Genomic DNA, 22,365 nt, shown 5'->3' on the forward strand with positions numbered 1-22,365 from the left:
TAATAAAATCATAATGCTGTCAAGAATGAAATTGATTTGAGGGTCTTCCAAGTTGCTTTCTTTTTCTAAATAAAGATTGATTGCTGATGCCGCTTAACTGTGTCTGATGGATGTGTACGGAGATGAAGTATCCACAGTGCAGAAAATGCATTCTTTCTCCCATATAATTTATTTTAATATTGTGATGATTTCTGTGGAGTCTGAGGTAGGATGGTAGTTGAAAGATTTCTGTGAAAATAAGTTTCAATGTATCTCAAGGGTCTGGAGATCAATAAGCCTACCCAGTAATTAACGGATTTCCTGGTGGATTAATTGTATATTTATGCAATTGTGGAAGACAGTAGAAATAAAGGATCCATGGATGTGTAATATTTGGGAACTCAACTTCAGCTTTGTCAAGAATACACATCTAGGAATTTATTATAAGAACAATAAAAATCTTGCATTTTTATGTAATATTGGAGTTATTATTTAAAGATTTTTAAGTACTAAGTACTAACATACTGTAGTAGTATTTGAGTCTCATTGTAGCACTTATCTTTTCTGAGAATAATTGAACATCCTCCCTTGTTTATAACTTCTGGATTTTTCATACGTTAGTTCAAGGTTTTATTTACTTGTTTAGTGAGATTCTTTTTTTTCCCCCTTTGATGTTCTCCTATTCCTCCTTTAGCAAACAGTGGAAATATTCAACAAAGTTTTGCTTGACATATTTGTGGTAAAACATGGACTTGTTCTTTAAATTGGTGTGTGAAAACTTGTTAGCTCTTTGTGAGTCTGATCGGTAGTTGCATTGTTTTGTTTTTAAAAAAATATCTTTGTAATGTTAGAGATCTTTATTATTATTATTATTATCATTTATTTATATGGTGCCACAAGTGTTCCGCAGATCGTGGATTAATGGTATGTAAGAAAGCAAAGGAACGTCCTTTAATAAGTAGTGAACTGTGGCCCTGATTCAGAGTCGGACGCTCTGACAGAGCGCTCGCTCTGAATCAGGGCCGGGCTATTTTTTTTTTAGAACGGCCTCCTGGCCACTCACATAGCTGTGGGTGACCACCCACAGCTATAACGAGCGGCCAGGAAGATGGTCACGATGGTCAAGACCATCGCGACCATCGGGCTTGCAACGAGACCCTTGTGGTAGGGTCTCGTTGCCACAAGCCCCAGAGAGATTTTGGCTCTAACAGAGATCTCTCCTACTGACATCACTCGTGATGTCAGTGGGGCCGCCCCCAAATGGAGGAGTTCACATGGGAACACCTCCGTTTGGGCAGTCATTCCCCCGGCCCGCCCACCAAAGGGGGCGTGCTGTCACTCAACATCAACAGCATGCCCCCTTTGGAACGAGACCCGGAGCGACGGATTGCCCGTCACTATCTGGGTCGCGCACATGCGCTTGCGATCGGGTCTGAATCAGGCCCAGTGTGTGTTGTTCAATGCCAAATCACCAAGATAGGATATACCTGATGTTAGATCTGTCTTATTTTCCTTCTGGGAGATGTTTCTTCTTCCTTCGGAGTCTCTTGGCCTGGAATGTCTCTCTTTCTTATCAGAGGGCATTCTACATCTATTCTTTTTTTTCATAGGAGAAATATGGTTCCTGTAGAAGAGCAATTCACCCTTTTCTGTCAGAATATACTGTACTTGCACCCACACACCTCCTCACATCTCATAAATGCTGGGTCAAATTTTCCTAGCACCTGCTGGTAACTTTCCTAGTAGATGATTCTCCTTTTCCTACTTACCTCTGTGCATCTTTTTGTGTATTCTTTCTAGTCTTTCTGTGTGTAATATTTAAGTTAAGTGCAAAACCAACCCTGCAGTAGTAGGTTAGTAGGTTAGAGGGTGAGCTGTGGTAGTTGCATGGTATCAAAGAGATGAGCTTTCTATGCATTCATGTGTGAATGATGACATCATTGCACACACTTGGACATATTAGCATAGGGGGAGCACACTGCAGTGGCACATGTTGTGCTTTGCAGTTCCAGAACATTGAAGATTCAGTGGCACTGCTAGAAGCAAAGTGTCATTGACTGAAGTACACCTACCTTGCACCTACCCACTCTTTGTAAGCATGACTTAAATAAAGGCCCCTGTCACATAAAGTATCCTCTCATACCATAATAGACCTTACTAAAAGTGCAGATATCCCCTACACAAAATAAAGTCAGGTGTTTTGTGATCTGAAACAATATTTATTAGAATTCAACATAATCATTTTACTATGAAGGACATAAATGGTCCTCGCTGAGCCCTTCCATCAAGCCTGGCCCTGGGTAATTAGTACCCGCCCCCTTGACACCGTTGCGTTTATGTTCCAAAAATGATGTGTGATTTCAGCCAATCGGAGCCAGTGGTGGATATAGGGGGAGGGGTGAGGAAATCAGTACAATCACCCCCACTGTAAGTTACTGTTACACACATATCATCTTTTGAACATTTTGAACATTGTCCTTCAGGGCTCTGTGGGTATATTTAGTGAGCACCTTAAGCTCATCCCTGGAAAACTGTGCTCCTGGGTTTCCCCGTTAGTTGCATAAAGGATGATTCAGGCAAAATGACACCAATGCTGCCATGGAGCGGGCGCATGCCCTGAATTATGCATCTAATTGTGTAGCAATTCAGAAATTGTCACCCATATGTGGTACCAGTGGTAGTAGTATATTACATGTAAAGATGGGCTTATGTGTAAGCCTGTCCACTTGTCGCATAATCAAAGACATGGACACACATGTAACAATGCAGTAAAGTGGGTAACACTTGTACACTGGTCACACTGTGATGTGGATAGTGGGTGGTTTTGTGCAACTTAGCAGAGCCTGTCGCATTATCAAGTACATAGATGCAGTTGGGATCTCCCTATCTGGATATATCTATTGCATCCATGGCCTGCAGTGTGTTTACTGTATTGAAGTGCAACTATCTTCCATGCGGTGGCTATGGGGGTAGTGAATGGTTAAAAATGGATAAACCACATTTCGACTTTGGTCAATTACAGGTCCCAGCATGGCCCAGCTGCTATAAATGGCTAACAGTACCTACTGGCACTTATAGCACCACATATACAGAAAAATACGGGAAGGCCACCCAGTGCTGGTCTGAAAAAAATGATTAATTAATCAAATTATGTCATAAATAGTTCTTCTGTGTAACAGCATCAACCAAGGTCTTCAGAGAGCTTCAAACAATCGATGCTGACTGATATATTCTGATAAAAGTATGCTCACCTCAAATCAGTGAGATGAGTACATGTAAAGGTATCTTTGGAAGGTCTTCTAGATTTATTCAAGGAAATCACTTGTCCCACTATGATCGATTCTCCAAAGACCCTCAAACATAAATCATAGAGAATGAACTCCCATCGTGTGAGACAGTAAGGATATTTATTCACAATAACACAGCACACTGTACACGCAACAAAAGGTACTGAACAGAAAAAAATAAAAATAAAAGACCCCCTTCACGGTTCCTGCGTACCAGAGTGGGCCCAGAAGTAGGCACTGTAAAGAGCATAGGTGGATAGATGTTATCCCGGGTACATCTCCCCCCAGATCAATTCAGAAAAATCCCCTCCTAGGTCCAGTCAGGCAGCATTAATTTCTCCCACACCACCAACGCGTTTCGGAATCCTATTCCTTCCTCAAGGTGAATGGGTGAAATGAGAACTGAAGCTCCTTATATACATGAACACATAGTTAATGACGCTCATTAGTGAAAACACCTGTGATCCTAATGGTGGACTCTCAGATGAATATGTGCCTAAATAAATACAAAAATATCTAAAATATCCACATCCTATACACAATAATTATATAAAAAACCATTAAAAATAAATAATTAATAAAAACATGCGAAATTCATATTCTTTCCCCAATCGGTAAAAACCAAAGTGCGGTGCATAATCTTGACATAAATGTATTAATCCATAGTGATCCCATGGTCATATTAGTCCATTACCTGTTTTTGTGGTGCAAACACGATGCTTCAGAGATAAAACTACAACGTTATATCCAGTTCACGGAGCCCGAGAACGGAAGTCATCACCAACATAGATGCTGAACAGTAAGCCCGTCTGCCGTGACACACAAAATGATCCTACCGCCATGATCAAACTAGTATTTCCAGGTTGTGGAATGCAAATCCGGAAGTCATTGGTAATGAAACGGACAGGTAGCTCCGCAATGTGGATGTCAATTAGCCGCACCCTCAATTAACTCTTTATGCATGGCATCTCCGGTCACCGAATCGCATCGTGGGTATTGTAGTTTTTCTAAAAAATGTCCATGGTATTACAGGAACAAGGATACCTCATGAATGAAATAAAAGAACATGCAGTAAGGAAACAATACAATAAAAAACCTTCCACACTCTAAAATCAATATATATAAAAAACCATAAGGTCATAAAAATTCATAAAAACCACTTGGTCTTGAAATCGATATTGAGACCCCTTGGGGTTAAAGTGCGTAAGACATAAATGGTCCTCATTTCCAGCCTAGCTAAATCCCCTTCTTGATCTTTAGTTCTCCATTTACAGGGGGATATTTTAATACCACAGAAAGAGGTTAGAAATTTAAGATCACATAAGTGTTTTTCTTTGAAATGAAGGGGGACACTATGAGTCTCCACACCCTTATGGATGTTTCTGCAATGTTCTGAAAGTCTTTCTTTTAACATACGAGTAGTTCTACCCACATATTGACTCTCACAGCTACATTCCAGTAAATAAACAAATTTTTGCTGTGACATGTAATAAAATCTTTAATAATGTAGGTTTTCCCAGTTTCATTCGATCTGTAATGAGTGATGTTACTTGTGGAATTTTTGCATGTTTTACACATCGTACAAGTCCCACATCGATGGAACCCCTCTGTTTTGATCATTTTCCTTGGGTCTGGTTCAGAGGTCATACTACATACCAAGGAGTTTTTTAAATTATCAGCTCATCTGTAAATAAAGGTGGGTTTCCTCTCTATAAACTTTCTTAGTGTTGGATCTCTATACAAAATCTGCCAGTGCTTAGAGATAATATTCTCCACTTGACGGAATTGGTTATTATATTAAGTGATGAAGGGAATACATTCCTTATTATATTCTTTATGCCCTCCATCTTTTATATTAAGAAAGTCATTCCTATCGGAATTTCTAATTTTTATACGTGTTTCCTCAACTTTACCAGCATCATAACCTTTCGACACAAAATGCTTTTTTAAAGTTTCTGATTGTGCCTCATATTCTGTGATCTCCGTGCAATTTCTACGAATCAATTGGAACTGTCCCGTGGGAATACTTTTCAGCCAATTAAAATGGTGATTGCTAGTATAGTCTATATAAGAATTACAATCTGTAGGTTTAATATAATTCCATGTTAGTAGACACCCATCTTTTATATACAAAGTCATATCTAAAAATTTTACTTGATTGATACTAATATCAAAAGTTAAAACATTGTACCGGGTGTTAGAGTTAAGAGATGAACAAAAAGTATCCAAGGATGATCTGTCCCCCTTCCAAATAAAGAAGATATCATCTATATAGCATGTCCAGAGCACTAGTCTGGTCCTAAAGGACAGGTCCTCAACACCGAGGAGGACTCCCAATGAGCCATGAACAAATTGGAGTAACTTGGAGCCAGTCTAGAGCCCATCGCTGTCCCTGATACCTGAAGATAAAAATTGTCTAAAAACCAAAAATAATTATCCAATGGACTAATATGACCATGGGATCACTATGGATTAATACATTTATGTCAGGATTATGCACCGCACTTTGGTTTTTACCGATTGGGGAAAGAATATGAATTTCGCATGTTTTTATTAATTATTTATTTTTTATATAATTATTGTGTATAGGATGTGGATATTTTAGATATTTTTGTATTTATTTAGGCACATATTCATCTGAGAGTCCACCATTAGGATCACAGGTGGATTCACTAATGAGTGTCATTAACTATGTGTTCATGTATATAAGGAGCTTCAGTTCTCATTTCTCCCATACACCTTGAGGAAGGAATAGGATTCCGAAATGCGTTGGTGGTGTGGGAGAAATTACTGCTGCCTGACTGGACCTACGAGGGGATTTTTCTGGATTGATCTGGGAGGAGATGTACCCGGGATAACATCGATCCACCTATGCTCTTTACAGTGCCTACTTCTGGGCCCACTCTGGTACACAGGAACCGTGAAGGGGGTCTTTTATTTATTTTTTTCTGTTCAGTACCTTTTGTTGCGTGTTCAGTGTGCTTTACTTGGCACTACTTTGTTGATGTCATGTAGAAATGAAATGAGTTGGGAAGTGCCTGCAGATCCACTATTAAAACAATCAAAATAAAATATAATAAGATGTATCAAAATAACACAAATACATATAAATAAATAAACAAAAATGTGAACAAAAAATGAATATAAATGAATGTAAATAAATGAAACTGATAAATAATAAATACAAATCAATAAAATGAAATTAAATAAATTGATCAGTGAAATAAATGTTTATACTCTTTCTTGGGGATATTGGGTACCCGCTGCTGAAGTGCAATGCATGCGGGTGACTTTCCCTATCTTACCCTGAGACGCGGAGTTCTGCCTGGATTGTCCTCTGATGCTGGTAAAGACTTTGGCACCTGGTACTTTATGGACACTTGCACTGTGTCTTGAGTGCGGGGATGGCAGCTTACTCTGGCTTGCTCCCATTTTGAATGTGGGGATAGTGGCTTGTTCCGGCCTGCTCCGGTCTCTGTCTTCCCTCCGGCATGCTTTCCAGCTTATAGCTCTATTTAGGAAAGGGCCGTTGGTTTGTCTGTAGTAAGGGATCCAATGCGTTTCATCCACGTGACAGACTTTGTCAAGGACAAAACGTGAGCAAGCCGGAGTAAGCTGCCATCCCCTCACTCAAGACACAGTGCAATTGTCCATATAGTACCGAGCGCCGAAGTCTTTACTGGCATCGGAGGACAATCCAGGCAGAACTCCGCGTCTCAGGGTAAGATAGGGAAAGTCACCCACATGCATTGCACTTCAGCAGCGGGTACCCAATATCCCCAAGACAGAGTATAAACATTTATAGCACTGATCAATTTATTTCATTTCTTTTTATTGATTTGTATTTATTTTTTATCAGTTTAATTTATAAACATTAATTTATATTAATTTTATGTTCTCATTTTTGTTTATTTATTGCTATTTATTTGTGTTCTTTTGATGCATCTTATTATATTTTATTTTGATTGTTTTAATAGTGGATCTGCAGGCACTTACAAACTCATTTAATTTCTACATGACATCATACAGTCACATATCCTTTTTGTTTCGTCAAGCGCTTTTCATACTGTAATATACTCTTCCTATTTTTAATAGAAAGTACAGAAGCAGCTACAGATTTTCAGGCGCGCTATTTCATTATCACTATAAACCATTGCGGGTGTAGCGTCTTCAGAGGCGCTCTATCGGCATTTGCTCTGAGAGACAAGGAGTGCAGTCTCTGAGATATCCCTGCAAGTCAGTTGTCATTGCCGTACTCCATCCCCGGTAAGATCCCCACCTCGAGCACCTAGCACAGCATCAATCATCTCACCAGCGGGACGCTGCTGGTCCTCCTAATATTTAATAACAAACTAGCATCATTTCAGTTGGAAATTGAGACATAGCCTTTCATTGACATACTTTAAGGAAGTGTGCAAAAGGATAATTATAACACTACAACTGCACCATTATCAATTAAGAGCTCTTGGATTTATTTTTTCTGTTTTCCCTGGTTTGACATTTCTATGGTTATTTGCACCTAAGACTTTGTGTTAGGATTATCGTCCAAATTTGTCCTATATAGGAAAGTGTTTTACGCATTATATTTTACTGTAAAGTAGGGGTGTGCACCGGCCACTTTTCGTGTTTTGGTTCTGGATCTTTCTTCGTGTTTTGGATCTGGATTGGTTTTGCCAAAACCACCCTTCCGTGTTTTGGGTTCTGGATTTTGTGTTTTGGATCTGTATTTTTTTTAAAAAAAGCATAAAAACAGCTAAAATCACAGAATGTGTTGGTTTTTCTCACACCTCACAATTCTGTTTTTATGTCCAAAAGGTTGCACCAAGGTAGCTGGATGACTATGCTAAGCGACACGAGTGGGCGGCACAAACATGTGACCCATCTAGGAGTGATACTGCAGTGGCAGACAGGATGGCAGTTTGAAAAACTAGGCCCCAAACTGTACATAATGCAAAGAAAAAAAAGAGATGCAAGATGGAATTGTCCTTGGGCCCTCCTACCCACCCTTATGTTGTATAAACAGGACATGCACACTTTAACAAAGCAATCATTTCAGCGCCAGGGTCTGCCACACAACTGTGGCTGAAATGATTGGTTCGTTTGGGCCCCCACAAAACAAGCTGGCAATTAATCTGTACCTGCACAAACTGGCTCTACGGAGGCAAGATGTCGTCCTCATCCTCCTCATCCACCGATTCCTCACCCTCTTCAGTGTTGTGTACATCCTCATCCTCACAGAGTATTAAATCGTCCCCGCTGGAATCCACCACCACAGGTCCCTCTGTACGTTCTGGAGGCTGGTCTCCCTGGAAGAGTTGATAATTAATTTTTATGAACATCATCTTCTCCACATTTTGTGGAAGCAACCTCCTACGCCTTTCGCTGACAAGGTTCCTGGCTGCACTAAACACTCTTTCGGAGTACACACTGGAGGGGGGGCAACTCAGGTAAAATAGAGCCAGTTTGTACAGGGGCCTCCAAATTGCCTCTTTTTTCTGCCAGTACAGGTATGGACTGTCTGACATGCCTACTTGGATGCTGTCACCGATGTAATCCTCCACCATTCTGTCAATGGTGACAGTATCATATGTAGTGACAGTAGACATGTCAGAAATTGTTGCCAGGTCCCTCCGTCCGGACCAGATGTCCAAACTGGGTCCTGCCTGCCCTGCATCACCGCCAGCGGGTTGCTTAGGATACCTAAGTTTTTTCCTGGCGGCCCCAGTTGCAGGAGAAAATGAAGAAGGAGCTGTTGACGTGTCACGTTCCGCTTCAGCTGACAGTGTTTTCACCAGCAGGTCTTTGCACCTCTGCAGGCTTGTGTCAGCCGGAAAGAGAGACACCACATAGGCTTTAAACCTAGGATCGAGCACGGTGGCCAAAATCTAGTGGTCTGATTTCAACAGATTGACCACCCTGGAATCCTGGCAAAGCGAATGAAGGGCTTCATCCACAAGTCCCACATGCCGAGCGGAATCGCTCCGTCTCAGCTCCTCCTTCACTTTCTCCAGCTGCTTCTGCAAAAGCTTGATGAGGGGAATGACCTGACTCAAGCTGGCAGTGTCTGAACTGACTTCACGTGTGGCAAGTTCGAAGGGCTGGAGAACCATGCACAACATGGAAATTATTCTCCACTGCGCTTGAGTCAGGTGCATACCTTCTCCTTTGCCTATGTCATAGGTGGATGTATAGGCTTGAATAGCCTTTTGCTGCTCCTCCATCCTCTAAAGCATATAGAGGGTTGAGTTCCACCGCGTCACAACCTCTTGCTTCAGGTGATGGGGCAGGTTCAAGAGTGTTTGCTGGCGCTCCAGTCTTCGGCATGTAGTCGCTGAATGGCGAAAGTGGCCAGAAAATTTTCGGGCCACCCAAAGCATCTCCTTCACGCCTCTGTCGCTTTTCAGAAAATTCTGCACCACCAAGTTTATTGTGTGAGCAAAACATGGGACGTGCTGGAATTTGCGCAGATGTAATGCCCGCACAATATTGGTGGCATTGTCATCCCATGGACAACAACTGTCTCCCCCGGAGCCTGATTTAAACAAACCACATCACCATCAGAATCCTCCTCACCAACTTCCTCCTCAGCGCCAGCTACACCAGTATCCTCATCCTGTTGTACTTCAACAGTGACATCTTCAATTTGCATATCAGCAAGTGGACTGTGGGTGCTCCTTTCAGCACTTGCAGGGTGTGTGCAAATGGTGGAAAGAGCCACCTCTTCCCGTCCAGTGCTGGGAAGGTCAGACATAGCAATCGCCACCACACTTGGACTCTCCTTGGGGATTTGTGATATCTCCTTAGAACGCACAGTTCTTCGCTGTGCTTTTGCCAGCTTAACTCGTTTGATTTTTTTAGTGGGAGGAGGGCTTCCATCGTCATGTGAAGCTGAACCTCTAGTCATGAACATAGGGAAAGACCTTAGCCATTCCTTGCCACTCCGTGTTGTAAATGGCATATTGGCAAGTTTACGTTTCTCTTCAGATGATTTAAATGTTTTTTTCAATGTCATTTTCCTGAACTTTGTGAATTGGGATTGCATGTGCCCTCTACTATGATATTGGGCATCGGCCTTGGCAGACGACGTTGATGGCATGTTATCGTCTATGTCATGACTAGTGGCAGCAGCTTCAGCACTAGGAGGAAGTGGTTCTTGATCTTTCCCTATTTTATTTTTATCGGAGAAAGTTTGGTCCTCCATTTAAGTTATATTGATATATACGTGCGGCTAAGGCGCACACAAACACAGAAAATATTTTTTTATTTTGTTTGGAGTGCCCTTTGGGGGTTACAGCACCCTTTAACGGTCAAGCCAGCCGGCCCTTTACTTATGGGACACAGGTGCACGCTTGGCGCTGCTCCTTTGTTGATGCACGTGCAGCCACAGTGCACACAATTCACAAACACAGAAAATATTTTTTTATTTTGTTTGGAGTGTACTTTGGGGGTTACAGCACCCTTTAACGGTCAAGCCAGCCAGCCCTTTACTTATGACACAGGCGCACGCTTGGCACTACTTTGTTGATGCACGTGCGGCTACTGCGCACACTATTCACAAACACAGAAAATATTTTTTTATTTTGTTTGGAGTGTACTTTGGGGGTTACAGCACCCTTTAACAGTCAAGCCAGCCTGCCCTGTACTTATGACACAGACGCACGCTTGGCACTACTTTGTTGATGCACGTGCGGCTACTGCGCACACATTTCACAAACACAGAAAATATTTTTTTATTTTGTTTGGAGTGTACTTTGGGGGTTACAGCACCCTTTAATAGTCAAGCCAGCCGGCCCTTTACTTATGGGACACAGGCGCACGCTTGGCACTACTTTGTTGATGCACGTGCGGCTACTGTGCACACAATTCACAAACACAGAAAATATTTTTTTATTTTGTTTTGAGTGTACTTTGGGGGTTACAGCACCCTTTAACGGTCAAGCCAGCCGGCCCTTTACTTATGGGACACAGGCGCACGCTTGGCGCTGCTCCTTTGTTGATGCATGTGCAGCCACAGTGCACACAATTCACAAACACAGAAAATATTTTTTTATTTTGTTTGGAGTGTACTTTGGGGGTTACAGCACCCTTTAACGGTCAAGCCAGCTGGCCCTTTACTTATGACACAGGCGCACGCTTGGCACTACTTTGTTGATGCACGTGCGGCCACTGCGCACACAATTCACAAACACAGAAAATATTTTTTTATTTTGTTTGGAGTGTACTTTGGGGGTTACAGCACCCTTTAACGGTCAAGTCAGCCGGCCCTTTACTTATGACACAGGCGCGCGCTTGGCACTACTTTGTTGATGCACGTGCGGCTACTGCGCACAGAATTCACAAACACAGAAAATATTTTTTTATTTTGTTCGGTGTGTACTTTGGGGGTTACAGCACCCTTTAACGGTCAAGCCAGCCGGCCCTTTACTTATGACACAGGCGCACGCTTGGCACTACTTTCTTGATGCACGTGCGGCAACTGCGCACACAATTCACAAACACAGAAAATATTTTTTTATTTTGTTTGGAGTGTACTTTGGGGGTTACAGCACCCTTTAACGGTCAAGCCAGCCGGCCCTTTACTTATGACACAGGAGCACGCTTGGCACTACTTTGTTGATGCACGTGCGGCTACTGCGCACACAATTCACAAACACAGAAAACATTTTTTTTTTTGCACTTGGGGGGAGCACCCCTGATGGACAGAGTTCCCCCTGGACAACACTACAGCACCCCTTTAGGACTGGGGCTCTGCACAAGACTTTGGAGTGGACACTCTGGACTCTGGAGTGGCCTCTATGGACAACTGACTGCACAACACAGTCCAGCCAGCCCCTATGGACTTTGGAGGAGTGGACACAGCCCCTATGGACAACAGCAGCACAGCACAACACAGCCAGCCTCTATGGACTTTGGAGGAGTGGACACAGCCCCTATGGACAACAGCAGCACAGCACAACACAGCCAGCCCCTATGGACTTTGGAGGAGTGGATACAGCCCTTATGGACAACAGCAGCACAGCTCAGCACAGCACAACACTACACTGCACTACACTACACAGCCCAGCCAGCCCTAACTGCCACCCTCCCTCTTCACTGTCCACAGCCGAGTGAGAAAATGGCGCCGACGCTGGTACCTTATATAGGATCCAAGACCCGCGAGACCCAGAAGGCGGGATGATGACGTTTTGCCTAGATTTCAGATCCGAGTCAGGCGGGAAAAGTTGAGCCTGACTCGGATCGGCCTCGGATCGGCCTCGGATCGGGGTGGCTCGTGGAGGTTCGGATTTCAGAAATCCGAACCCGCTCACCCCTACTGTAAAGTAAAGTTTTTTTGGATTATATACATGATAATTTTTTACTGTTTTTTCTCTTTATTTATGGCACATAATTTAGGCTGAGCGCAGTAATTATTACTGTTTATGTTTGTGTTTACAGGTCAGGATCGACTCTACTGTTACCGCAGCTAGACGCAACCATACCCAGAACCCATGACAGTGAACGCAGGTTCCCCTGTATATTTCTTATCATTTATCTAGCCTTTTCTAGAAGATAATAGCTAGAATCTGATTGGTTGCTAAGGGCAACAACTCCACTTCTAAAAACCCAGACTTTAGTAAATATACCCCTTACTGTCTAAGGGCCTGATTCAGCAAGGATCGCTATTGTGTTTACTCACTCAGTCTCTCTGTGAAGATATGCTAATGATTGCAGTCGCAATGCCATACACAGCCTAACATAAGGACGCCCACTTACCTTACACTACTGATAGAAACATTTTAAGGGGTCTATTTACTAAGCAGTGTTAGGAGAAGTGAAAAGTGAAGAGTGAAAAGTGATAAGGTGCCAGCCAATCAGCTCTTAACTGCCATCTCACAGGCTGTGTTTGAAAAATGACAGTTGGGAGCTGATTGGCTTGCACCTTATCACTTTTCACTTCTCCTAACACTGCTTAGTAAATAGACCCCTATATTTTGAATGTCGTAGGCAGTAGTCAAGCTCTTGCCACTATTTCAACAGGTCACAATTAAGTGAAAGTTCTATAGGGCAATTCACTATTTTCTGTTCTGTTCCATCATTCCCTTTACTTTTTTTTATTAATCGATTTTCTCTATCCCTGAGAGAACATTCTGGTGGTTGCATATATTATTATGTTCATTACCAGTGAAGTAGTTGAAGAAGCTGTGAACATACTGACCTATTTTTTCTCTGTTCATGTTACTCTATATTGCTGTATGAATAACTAAACTGTATTTTGTAGCCGTGTTAATGCACAAGTATTGACTACTTGTCAGAAACAGCACAAATGTTCATACAGTATGTTATGCTTGTAGTATATTAACAAGTACATTAGTTGATACCACAACAAATGACCTATTTATTTCAACACTTACGTAGATAAATTTACTTAGAACACAAAAAAATTATTGGCTGGATATTTGTACTTAATATTTGCCTGGATATTTCAGTAGCTATCAGTAACTATCAAAATAAATGTCTTTTGCAACACATTCTGTGTTGTAAAAACTACATACAGTAAGTGGAGATCACAATAAGCAGTCTATGGGCCTGATTCAGCTTGGATCGCTATTGCAATCGCAGCTGCTAATATGCACGCAGTTCAACTGGGATAGTATGCTAATCCACTGCGATCGCTATGCCACCGCAGCACTACACAAGGACGCCCACCTTACCTTAAACATATCCGTAATACTTAGCAGAATAACAAAACCATTGGTACAATCAAGTACCATCGCAGCCTCACACACACTTGCACAAGGTCAGACTTCACTCAGAAATTGCTAACTGCAGCGCACGCTATGAGACCTATGGCCCGTGAAATGCACTGGCACGCCTGCGTTCGCATGACCACCCACAAACAGCACTTACTGTCAATCACTCTGCGATGGGTCTGCGTGGCCTCTCTGATCGCAGTCCCGATCACAGTGGCTGGCTCGTGGACACGCACTGCAATGCATACGCATGTGCAGAACTAAATAACCAGCCGTATTAGCAACTGCGATCCAAGCTGAATCAGGCCCTATATATTTTATACGGCTTTGCAGCAGTCATGTCACGTCTTGTAGTTAGGGTGTAAGAATAATGAATCAACACAATAAAAGGGAAAATATTAGCCGGGTAATGTTTTCACTGTTAACTACTTTTGTTCAAGTTAAAGACGTGATATTTGCTGATACTACGCAGGAATAAGAGACTCTGGGCCTAATTCAGCGAGGAACGCAGTTGCTAATACGCACAAAATCGTCTGATTGCTGCGTTCTGCTCATCGCAGTGCGCAAACTGGCCATTGTGATGGGATCTGCAATCGCAGTGACTACGCAAACCCATCGCAGAGAGATTGACCAGAAGTGCCATATGTAGGTGGTCTGCAAAACGCAGGCATCCCAGTGCGTTTGGATGCCGGTGCAGGGGCGTGCACAAATTATCCACTGCGATGGCCTACGCAGCCTGAGGTCTCATAGCATGCCTGGAAGTCAGCAATCTCTGAGTAAGGCCAGGCTTGTGCAAGTGTGCATGAGGTCTGATCGACTACTTTATATTCCATTTACTCTGTTAGGTTGGTTGCTAAATATTAACTGAATTTGTGCCTCCCGCAATGCTGACCTCGCGTGGTGTGGCAAAAGTGGTCGGGACTGGGGGTGTGATGAATTGAGTGACATCATAGTTGCCCCACCCCCTGCCATACAATGCTGCATTGTGAATCAAGGGGCAGAGTCACAACGATGCAGGGTCATCTGCCAACTGTACCGCCCACTTCACTTGGGGAGTAGGCGGCCAAGGCCGGATGGCTCTAGTTTCTGGGAGACTTGCACACTTTTCCAGGCAGTCAGCTACACCATCCGATTTTCAGGAGCTTCCCGGCCATTTCTGGGATGATAGGCAACTATGCAGTAATATCTGAAATTCTACCACATTTTCAAATCAATTCTATTTCTAGCAAAACTCACTATGTAATGCTAACAATCCATCAGAGAGAAATATCTCCATGCAGCATATACAACAGCAAAATAGGAGCCAAGCACAGACACAAGATCCTGGGTAGTCATAAAAATGTAAATTGTTAACTGTATTAAATACCGCTTATTGGCTAATGTTGTTTTGTATGTATATTTTAGTCATTATTGTTCATGGATTTTTAAAATAAAAGGAAAGTGTCCAGGAAAAAAAAAAGAGAGTAGAAGGGAAAGAGGTAATGACCATCTATTGGTAGTCGCCTGTCTGCAACTGGCTGCAGATACAAACTCAGGGCCTGATTCAGAGCCGGACGCTATTTGTGCTCGCTCGTTCAGAAAAAGGGGCCGGATATTTAAATTGAGTGCTCGCTCTTTACGGTTTGTTGACGCCTCTATGTCTGAGCGAGCGAACGAAACATGCGCTCTCTATTTTGTAAAGACGCCCCCTGGCCACTCGCATCCTACATCATCTCAGATATTTATTTGATTAATCGAGTACATCGAAAGGCGTCTGAACTGCTCGCAGAAACAACCAAATGACGTGGTCGATGATGCTGCTTTGTTAATTATGCACACCCTTAAAACACCCGTTTTGACCGTTTGGCATGCCTGCGTTCGGATCACCACTCCCCCGTTCACAAGCACCTTCCCGTTACCACCCACAAACGCCTCATCCTGTCACTCAAATTAGCAGAGCGCTCAATTTCCGACCGCAATGACTGGTTGGCGCATGCGCATTACGACCCATATGCATGCGCAGATGTGCGAACATCGCTCGGAGCGAACGAGCGGCCGCTTACGAGCGGCTCTGAATCAGGCCCTCATTCCCTTGTGTACATCCATGCGGCCAAATGTGCAAGGACTGATAGGTCTGATTCAGAAGTTAACTGCTGAACACAGATTCCTGATCATCGTGAATCTGCGTGTGTGCAGGACCCATTTTGCAAGTGAGCAGAATAGGTCCTGCTAAGACACACGCAAGCCCTTGAATGCCTCTGACTGATTGACAGACAGAGGCATTTAAGGGACGGTGCGGAGGTGGGGTCAGCTGGCGTTCCAGAAATGGGGCGTGTCCTCCTTGTTTTCCAGCAGTGGCCAGCCCAAGTACTGCGTGGATGTACGCAGTCTGCTGGGCTTGCAAGCCGGCCAGCCTGAGTAAGCTGAGGCTTAATCAGCTGGCTGGCTGTCCAGCACCGTCCACCATCGAGACCATCGTCCACCAATGGTCGCGATGGTAATCCTAGCCTACAACGTCCGTCACAGTGCTGGGATTGCAGATGCAGCAGGAGGTGTCATACACCTCCCGCTGCATTTGCATTATTGCAGCTTTGCAATTTCGATCCTTGCTGAATCTGGCCCTCAGACACCCACTTTTAGTGTCTGTGCATGCTGCATTACCAAATGGTGCATCCTTATATGCCACCATTGGTTGCACCATCAAAACTTGCACCAGCCCTATGGTAAGTGCAATTTCTCTGTCTGACTTTCATGCCCAAGAGACTCCCATAACACAACCACTTAACAGACCATTGTTACGTTCACTTCTAGCCACCTCCCAGTCACTGTGCTAGGACAAGGTAAGTATGAAGTGTGAGTGTGTGTAATAAAGTGTTACACCATTCAGTGTGTGTGTCCTTCGGTTTTTGTAATGGTGTAGGGGGACCCTACACCATTTTTTTTAAATATTAACCTTTTCTTTAGAGGTTTCTTAAACATGATTCTTAAAGCCATGATTTCTATTCTTGCCAATGTTAACCAAAAAATGTTTAAATTTGGGCTTTAGTAAATATCCAATTTGCAAAATCACACCCAAGTTTCAGAAAAATACCAAATTGACCAAAAACTAATCCCTAAGGGTGTCCACGAGTGCTCAATGGGAGTCTGACATTTCTGAAACAGAAATCTTAGCGAAGCCTCCTTCCACAATTTTTGCAACTTCTGCAAATATAAGGATGAGTAGCAGTAACGATAATGATGATGACATAGAAATTGAGAATGCTACTGTGGAAGTGCAACAGGATAAGGGGGATATTTGTGTATCTGACACTAATGAGGATGTTGATGATGAATGGTGTAGGACAAGAAGCAGTTGATAAAATTCAGGAGGAGGATGCTATTTGTGTCAATGTAATTCAGGTGGGAGCAGTTCGCTTTTCAAATTTTCTCTTTCATATTCTTGTCAAGCCATCCATACCATTTGTGAGGCCACAATAAGTAGAGGTAGGGATGTTAACCATCAAGGCATCACCCCAATGTTACAACATTGGCAGTGAGTTCATGTAAATTATTTATCAAAATCTGGAAAATTCTGTAAAATTACAAGCAGTCCAGCATCAGCTGCAAGCAGCATAGATAGATCCCAGCACATGCAATCTCCACTGTCAACATTTTTATCCTCCTCATTAATGATTGGAGGTAGTCCTCCTGCAACCAATTTTTAATGGCTAACTGACCCCTCCTTTATCCAAGATTCCCAAGAAGAAACCTTGCGCACTAGGGCTGCTGGTGGTAAATCTTCATCACAGAAGGGGACCAATAAGTCTAGTAGTTTAAAACAACAATTGACTGTGAAACAAACATGTGCAACAGGAACCAAGTATGACAGCTGCCATCCTGTTGTACAGCAGATCACTGAAGCCATGATGGCTATGTTGGCATTAGATCTGCATCCAATATCCACCATCAATTCATCTGGTTTTAGACAGTTAGTTCAGGTCATGTGTCCTCGCTACCAAATTCCATCTCGATTGCATTTTACCAGAAAAGCAATTCCTCACCTGTATCGACATTAAAAATAGTTATTCTTGGCCTAGAAAATGGCCATTGTACTGACTATCCACTTGCAGATATGTGGACAAGCGGTACTTGTCAAACTATAGATTACATGACTGTGACTGCACTCTGGGTTGGTGTATCAACTTCAGCAGCACCAGCAGTATTATCTAAGACACATTGGCCCTCATTCAGAGCCGCACGTTAACAACAGTACGCTCGTTGCGTTCCGATGTTGACTAACCGCGCATGCGTCGGTGTTACACTGCGCATGTGCGTACGGCAGATTGCGAGCTTTTTTTCTCTCGTTCCTAAAATAGCGTACAGGAAGTGACATGTCAAATGTGATTGACAGAACAGGGCGTTTTTGGGTGTTGACGGGGGTGGAGATGAAAAAACGCAGGCGTGGCGAGGCGTTTTTGGGGCGTACATACATTAGCAGATGCGAACGTCAAATGTGTTCGGACCGTCTCATACGTCACTGAAACATCCGCTTTCCCTTCAAAATGCTCGCACAGCTTAGGGTCAGGATTACTCGACCACATTGGCGATGGCCTTCTCCTCCGTCCCGGGACTCCACGATGGTGCAGCGATTAATCGCGGCTGGTCAGTAAAGTAATTAGTGTTGGATTGAAATCCGGTTTGGTATGTGTTTGGAAAGCAGTTTATTGGGATAGCACAAAAGCGTACGCAGGTGGAAATCAGAGCTGCTAATGTCATGATTACACAATCAATTAGCGTACATTTTTGGGGTTTTATTTTGGCCACAATTTGGTGGTTATGGCCTATTGTAACAATAATGTCATCATCTTTTAATTAGCTCCCCTTTTTTTTGGTTTACTGTGGAATTTGCATCGCTATGTGATTTTTTAAACGTTCCTTAAAGAGGCCTTTTTTTTTTTTAAAGAGGGTCAGTTTTTGCCTTTAAGGCCAGGATTAAATGTAACCCATTTGTACAATAATGTCACAATACAATGTCAGTGTTTTGTTTTTAATTTATTGTTTACACACAAACAAATTGGCCTAATATTTTGTTGCCTTTTTTTGTGGCCAAGATATTTGATCCAAAAAAAAAAAAAACATAACTACTAACATAAGCGTAAATACAAAATTTAAAAACATTTCACAAGAAAGGAGAGGGAAGTTTTGACCAGAAAGGAATATGAGCCAAGCACAGAAGGAGTGTGGGAAAAGTCGCCATTGCTGTCACCGTTTTCTCGCCCGTTTGGCTGGGTGAGGGTGGGCGCCAGACCGGGTCCGGGATGCCATCGGGCTGGCCTGTCCAGAGGCAGATGTTGTGGCCTCTGGACTAGGCACAGGGCTAGGCACATTTGGAGGATTGGCTGATGTTGTGCCAGAGGTGGAGGATCCGGATGTTCCGGCAGGAAGGGAGGTCGGCTCCACCATGTGCTGGCGAACGAGCTGCTCCAGGGCATCGGCGATGCGGATGTTGGCCCTGGTATTTTCCGCCAGGGCCTGACCAATGGTCACGTTGGCCGCAGCATTTTGCTCCAGGGCCTCAGCCACCCGTATCAGACTGGCGTCCATCCTCTGCAGAATCTCCGTATGGAAATCCGATTTAAAATTGAGTTCTGTGAGGAGGCCCACTGCCTGCGAGGGGGCACGCCCTGGACTGGCTTCTGCAGGGTCCTCAGCCGGATGTACTGGTTCCTCCCCTGCAGAGCCAGCAGAAATTCTGCGGCCAAGGCTCCCCTCTGGAGCAGACTCATCCGCCTCTGTCTCTGTTAGGAAATTGGAGAAAAGACTCACATTAGAATCTACATATTGGCACAATAGCATTTCTGAGTTGGTGACATCACAAGACTTACCTTGGCCAACATGAGGAGCCGCAAAGTCTGGCATGTCCGTATCCATGTTGGACACGCCAAACACCTCCACAGCCTGCACACACCCCTGTGCCATCTCTTCTAAGTCTGTCAACTCCAATGACACAGGGGTGGGACCCCCACCTGTCCCCCTTGCATGCCTAGCCCTGTCGGCAAGTTTTTGTTTGAGACGATATTTGAAGTCTGCCCATCTGTGGAATGAATTTGGAACCATTATCCTTTTTTTTACAATGGGGTTTGTTTATAGGATGGGAAAGTGTTTACTTACCGCCGTTTGACATCCCGGGCTAGACGGACATAATCACCCACCCTATTGACAGCAACGGCGACCTCCTCCCACATTCTCCACTTCTGGCTTTGGCTCATATTCCTGGCTGCCTGGGGCAGGATGTCAACGCACTTCTGGATCAAAACCTCCATCTCCTTGCTTGTGAAATGTGGCTGCCTTTTTTTTTTGCCAGCTTTGGCGGGTTGACTGGGGCCAGCAGTCTCTTCCATGTCATCCTCCTCACCTATTTGGGTAAATATGCAGATTTAGCCACTTCACAACTTGCACAATATTATGTTTTAAAAGAATCATTGACACAAAATGCATGAAGGCCTTACCGCCGCAATTTTGACCATTGTTTCCCTGGTTTGAAGCCATGTCTCTGCTTCCAGCATGAAATCATCCAGAAATTCTATGTGATTTCATGACGTATTTATACATGCGTCCTTAGTTTGCGGCCGCATCATTGATTGTGCGTCCCTATGATTCATCCTTAATTTTTGCGGGAAAATAAACACTATTTATGGCTTGGTGTGTGTGGAGTCGAGGTGGGGTTGTTGGAGTGTTGTCGGTTAAGTGGTTTGGATTTTGTTGTTTGCGGTTGGAGGATTTTGCAGAGTTGGTTTTTTGTTTGTTTTTGCTACATTTCTTTGGTTTTTCCGTTCGCATTTTTTTCATTTTTTCCACATCCTTTCCTGATTTGGTAAGTTTTGTGCAGTCAAATTTGTGGCCAATTGGTGTATTCTTCTGTTTTGTGGTTCGTTAATTTGTTTAACACTCATTTCATCTTTTTTAGTTTTTTTTGGTTTTCGGACCCAAAGAAGTTTTTTGGGGAAATCTTATATATTCGAGTTGGGTAAGTCCATTTTTTGTCTTGCATTTGCGAATTAATTACCGCATTTTTGACTGTTGATGTAGTGACTTGCATTTGCGAATTAATTACCGCATTTTTGACTGTTGGTGTAGTGACTTGCATTTGCGAATTAATTACCGCATTTTTGACTGTTGGTGTAGTGACTTGCATTTGCGAATTAATTACCGCATTTTTGACTGTTGGTGTAGTGACTTGCATTTGCGAATTAATTACCGCATTTTTGACGGCTTATTCATCATATAATCCAGTTTTGCTTTTCCCTTTTCCATTTTTTGGGTCCATTTGAACCCTATTTGACGTACGGTGTGCAATGTCGTTTTCATCGATGGCCAAATGTGTGTTTCCGCTATTTTCTGTGTTGGCTTGCAACAATTTAAAAAAAAAAAAAACACCCTCTAAATTTTTGAAGTCTCATTGTTGGCTTTTTTACAGTTTATACGTATCATGACAATACCCCGGCATGTAAGCAGCTATGGATGGTATCAGAAAGCTAAGTTGTTTTTTGTTACTTTTGGGGTGGGTCAAAAGCCTTACATTGTAAACTTTGAATTTCAGGTAGATCTGGGGCGAATTGTTCTGGCCCTGCTCCCGGAAGACGACCAACCTCAAACTCGTCCCAGGCGTAGGCATCGTAGGCATGCAAGGCCCCAGATATTTCGAACACGTGTCACCCTTTTTGGAATGCCCGATGATGAGGTTTTAAGACGCTACCGTCTACCTCCCAAAATCATCATAGACACTCTCTCATTAATAGAAAGTGATCTTGAGCGGCAAATTGACAGTCCAACAGCAATACCACCACTGACGCAATTTATGGCGGTGTTACATTTCTGTGCCTCAGGATCGTTTCAAACAACGGTGGGAATAGTGGCGGGCATCTCCCAATCCTCCTTTTCCCGGATCCTGAGGGCAGTGATGGAGGCACTTTTCAAGCACCTCCATCATTTTATTAAAATGCCTTTGGATATGGGTGCCCTTAGTGTGGCCAAGGCCAATTTTTACCAAATAGCTGGCTTCCCACACATCATAGGGGTTGTGGATGGTACTCACATACCACTTCAGCCTCCAGCACGGCTGGAGGCAATATTTAGAAACAGGAAACACTATCACTCCCTGAATGTAATGGTGGTATGTGATGCCTCCCTCCAGATCCTGTCCCTGAATGCTAAATTACCCGGAAGTGCTCATGACTCCTTCGTCATCCGGCAATCAGGGATATGGCAGAAATTAACCAACCTACAAGCTGGTGATGCGTGGCTTCTGGGTAAGTGGAAACCTTTAGTACATAACAATGTTAAGCTTGATACACAGTGTTCCTGATGTGGTCTATTTTTGTTCACAGGAGACAGTGGATACCCTTGCATGT

The 22,365-nt window shown here is 43.3% G+C and overlaps 1 protein-coding gene across 5 annotated transcripts in view; it reads right to left on the reverse strand.

The window, feature by feature from the left end:
• Nucleotides 1-22,365, reverse strand: part of LOC148532264 (uncharacterized) — a 62,982-nt gene that overhangs the window by 13,218 nt on the left and 27,399 nt on the right. For 3 of the 5 annotated variants that reach the window (XR_015877745.1, XM_088468034.1, XM_088468035.1), the window contains 4 exons: nucleotides 8,405-8,572; nucleotides 3,961-4,310; nucleotides 3,231-3,332; nucleotides 1,467-1,603 (listed from right to left, as the gene is read on the reverse strand). Coding sequence is in view for 1 of the 5 variants with exons in the window: in XM_088468034.1 (XP_088324160.1) it covers nucleotides 8,499-8,572 (74 nt within the window). In the remaining 4 variants the exon portion in view is untranslated. The remainder of the gene's footprint in view (nucleotides 1-1,466; nucleotides 1,604-3,230; nucleotides 3,333-3,960; nucleotides 4,311-8,404; nucleotides 8,573-22,365) is intronic. The other 2 variants (XR_015877747.1, XR_015877746.1) reach the window with 2 other exon arrangements.

This window comes from Taudactylus pleione, unplaced genomic scaffold (assembly GCF_031769625.1).
Source record: "Taudactylus pleione unplaced genomic scaffold, aTauple2 ptg000080l, whole genome shotgun sequence".
NCBI lineage: Eukaryota > Metazoa > Chordata > Amphibia > Anura > Myobatrachidae > Taudactylus > Taudactylus pleione.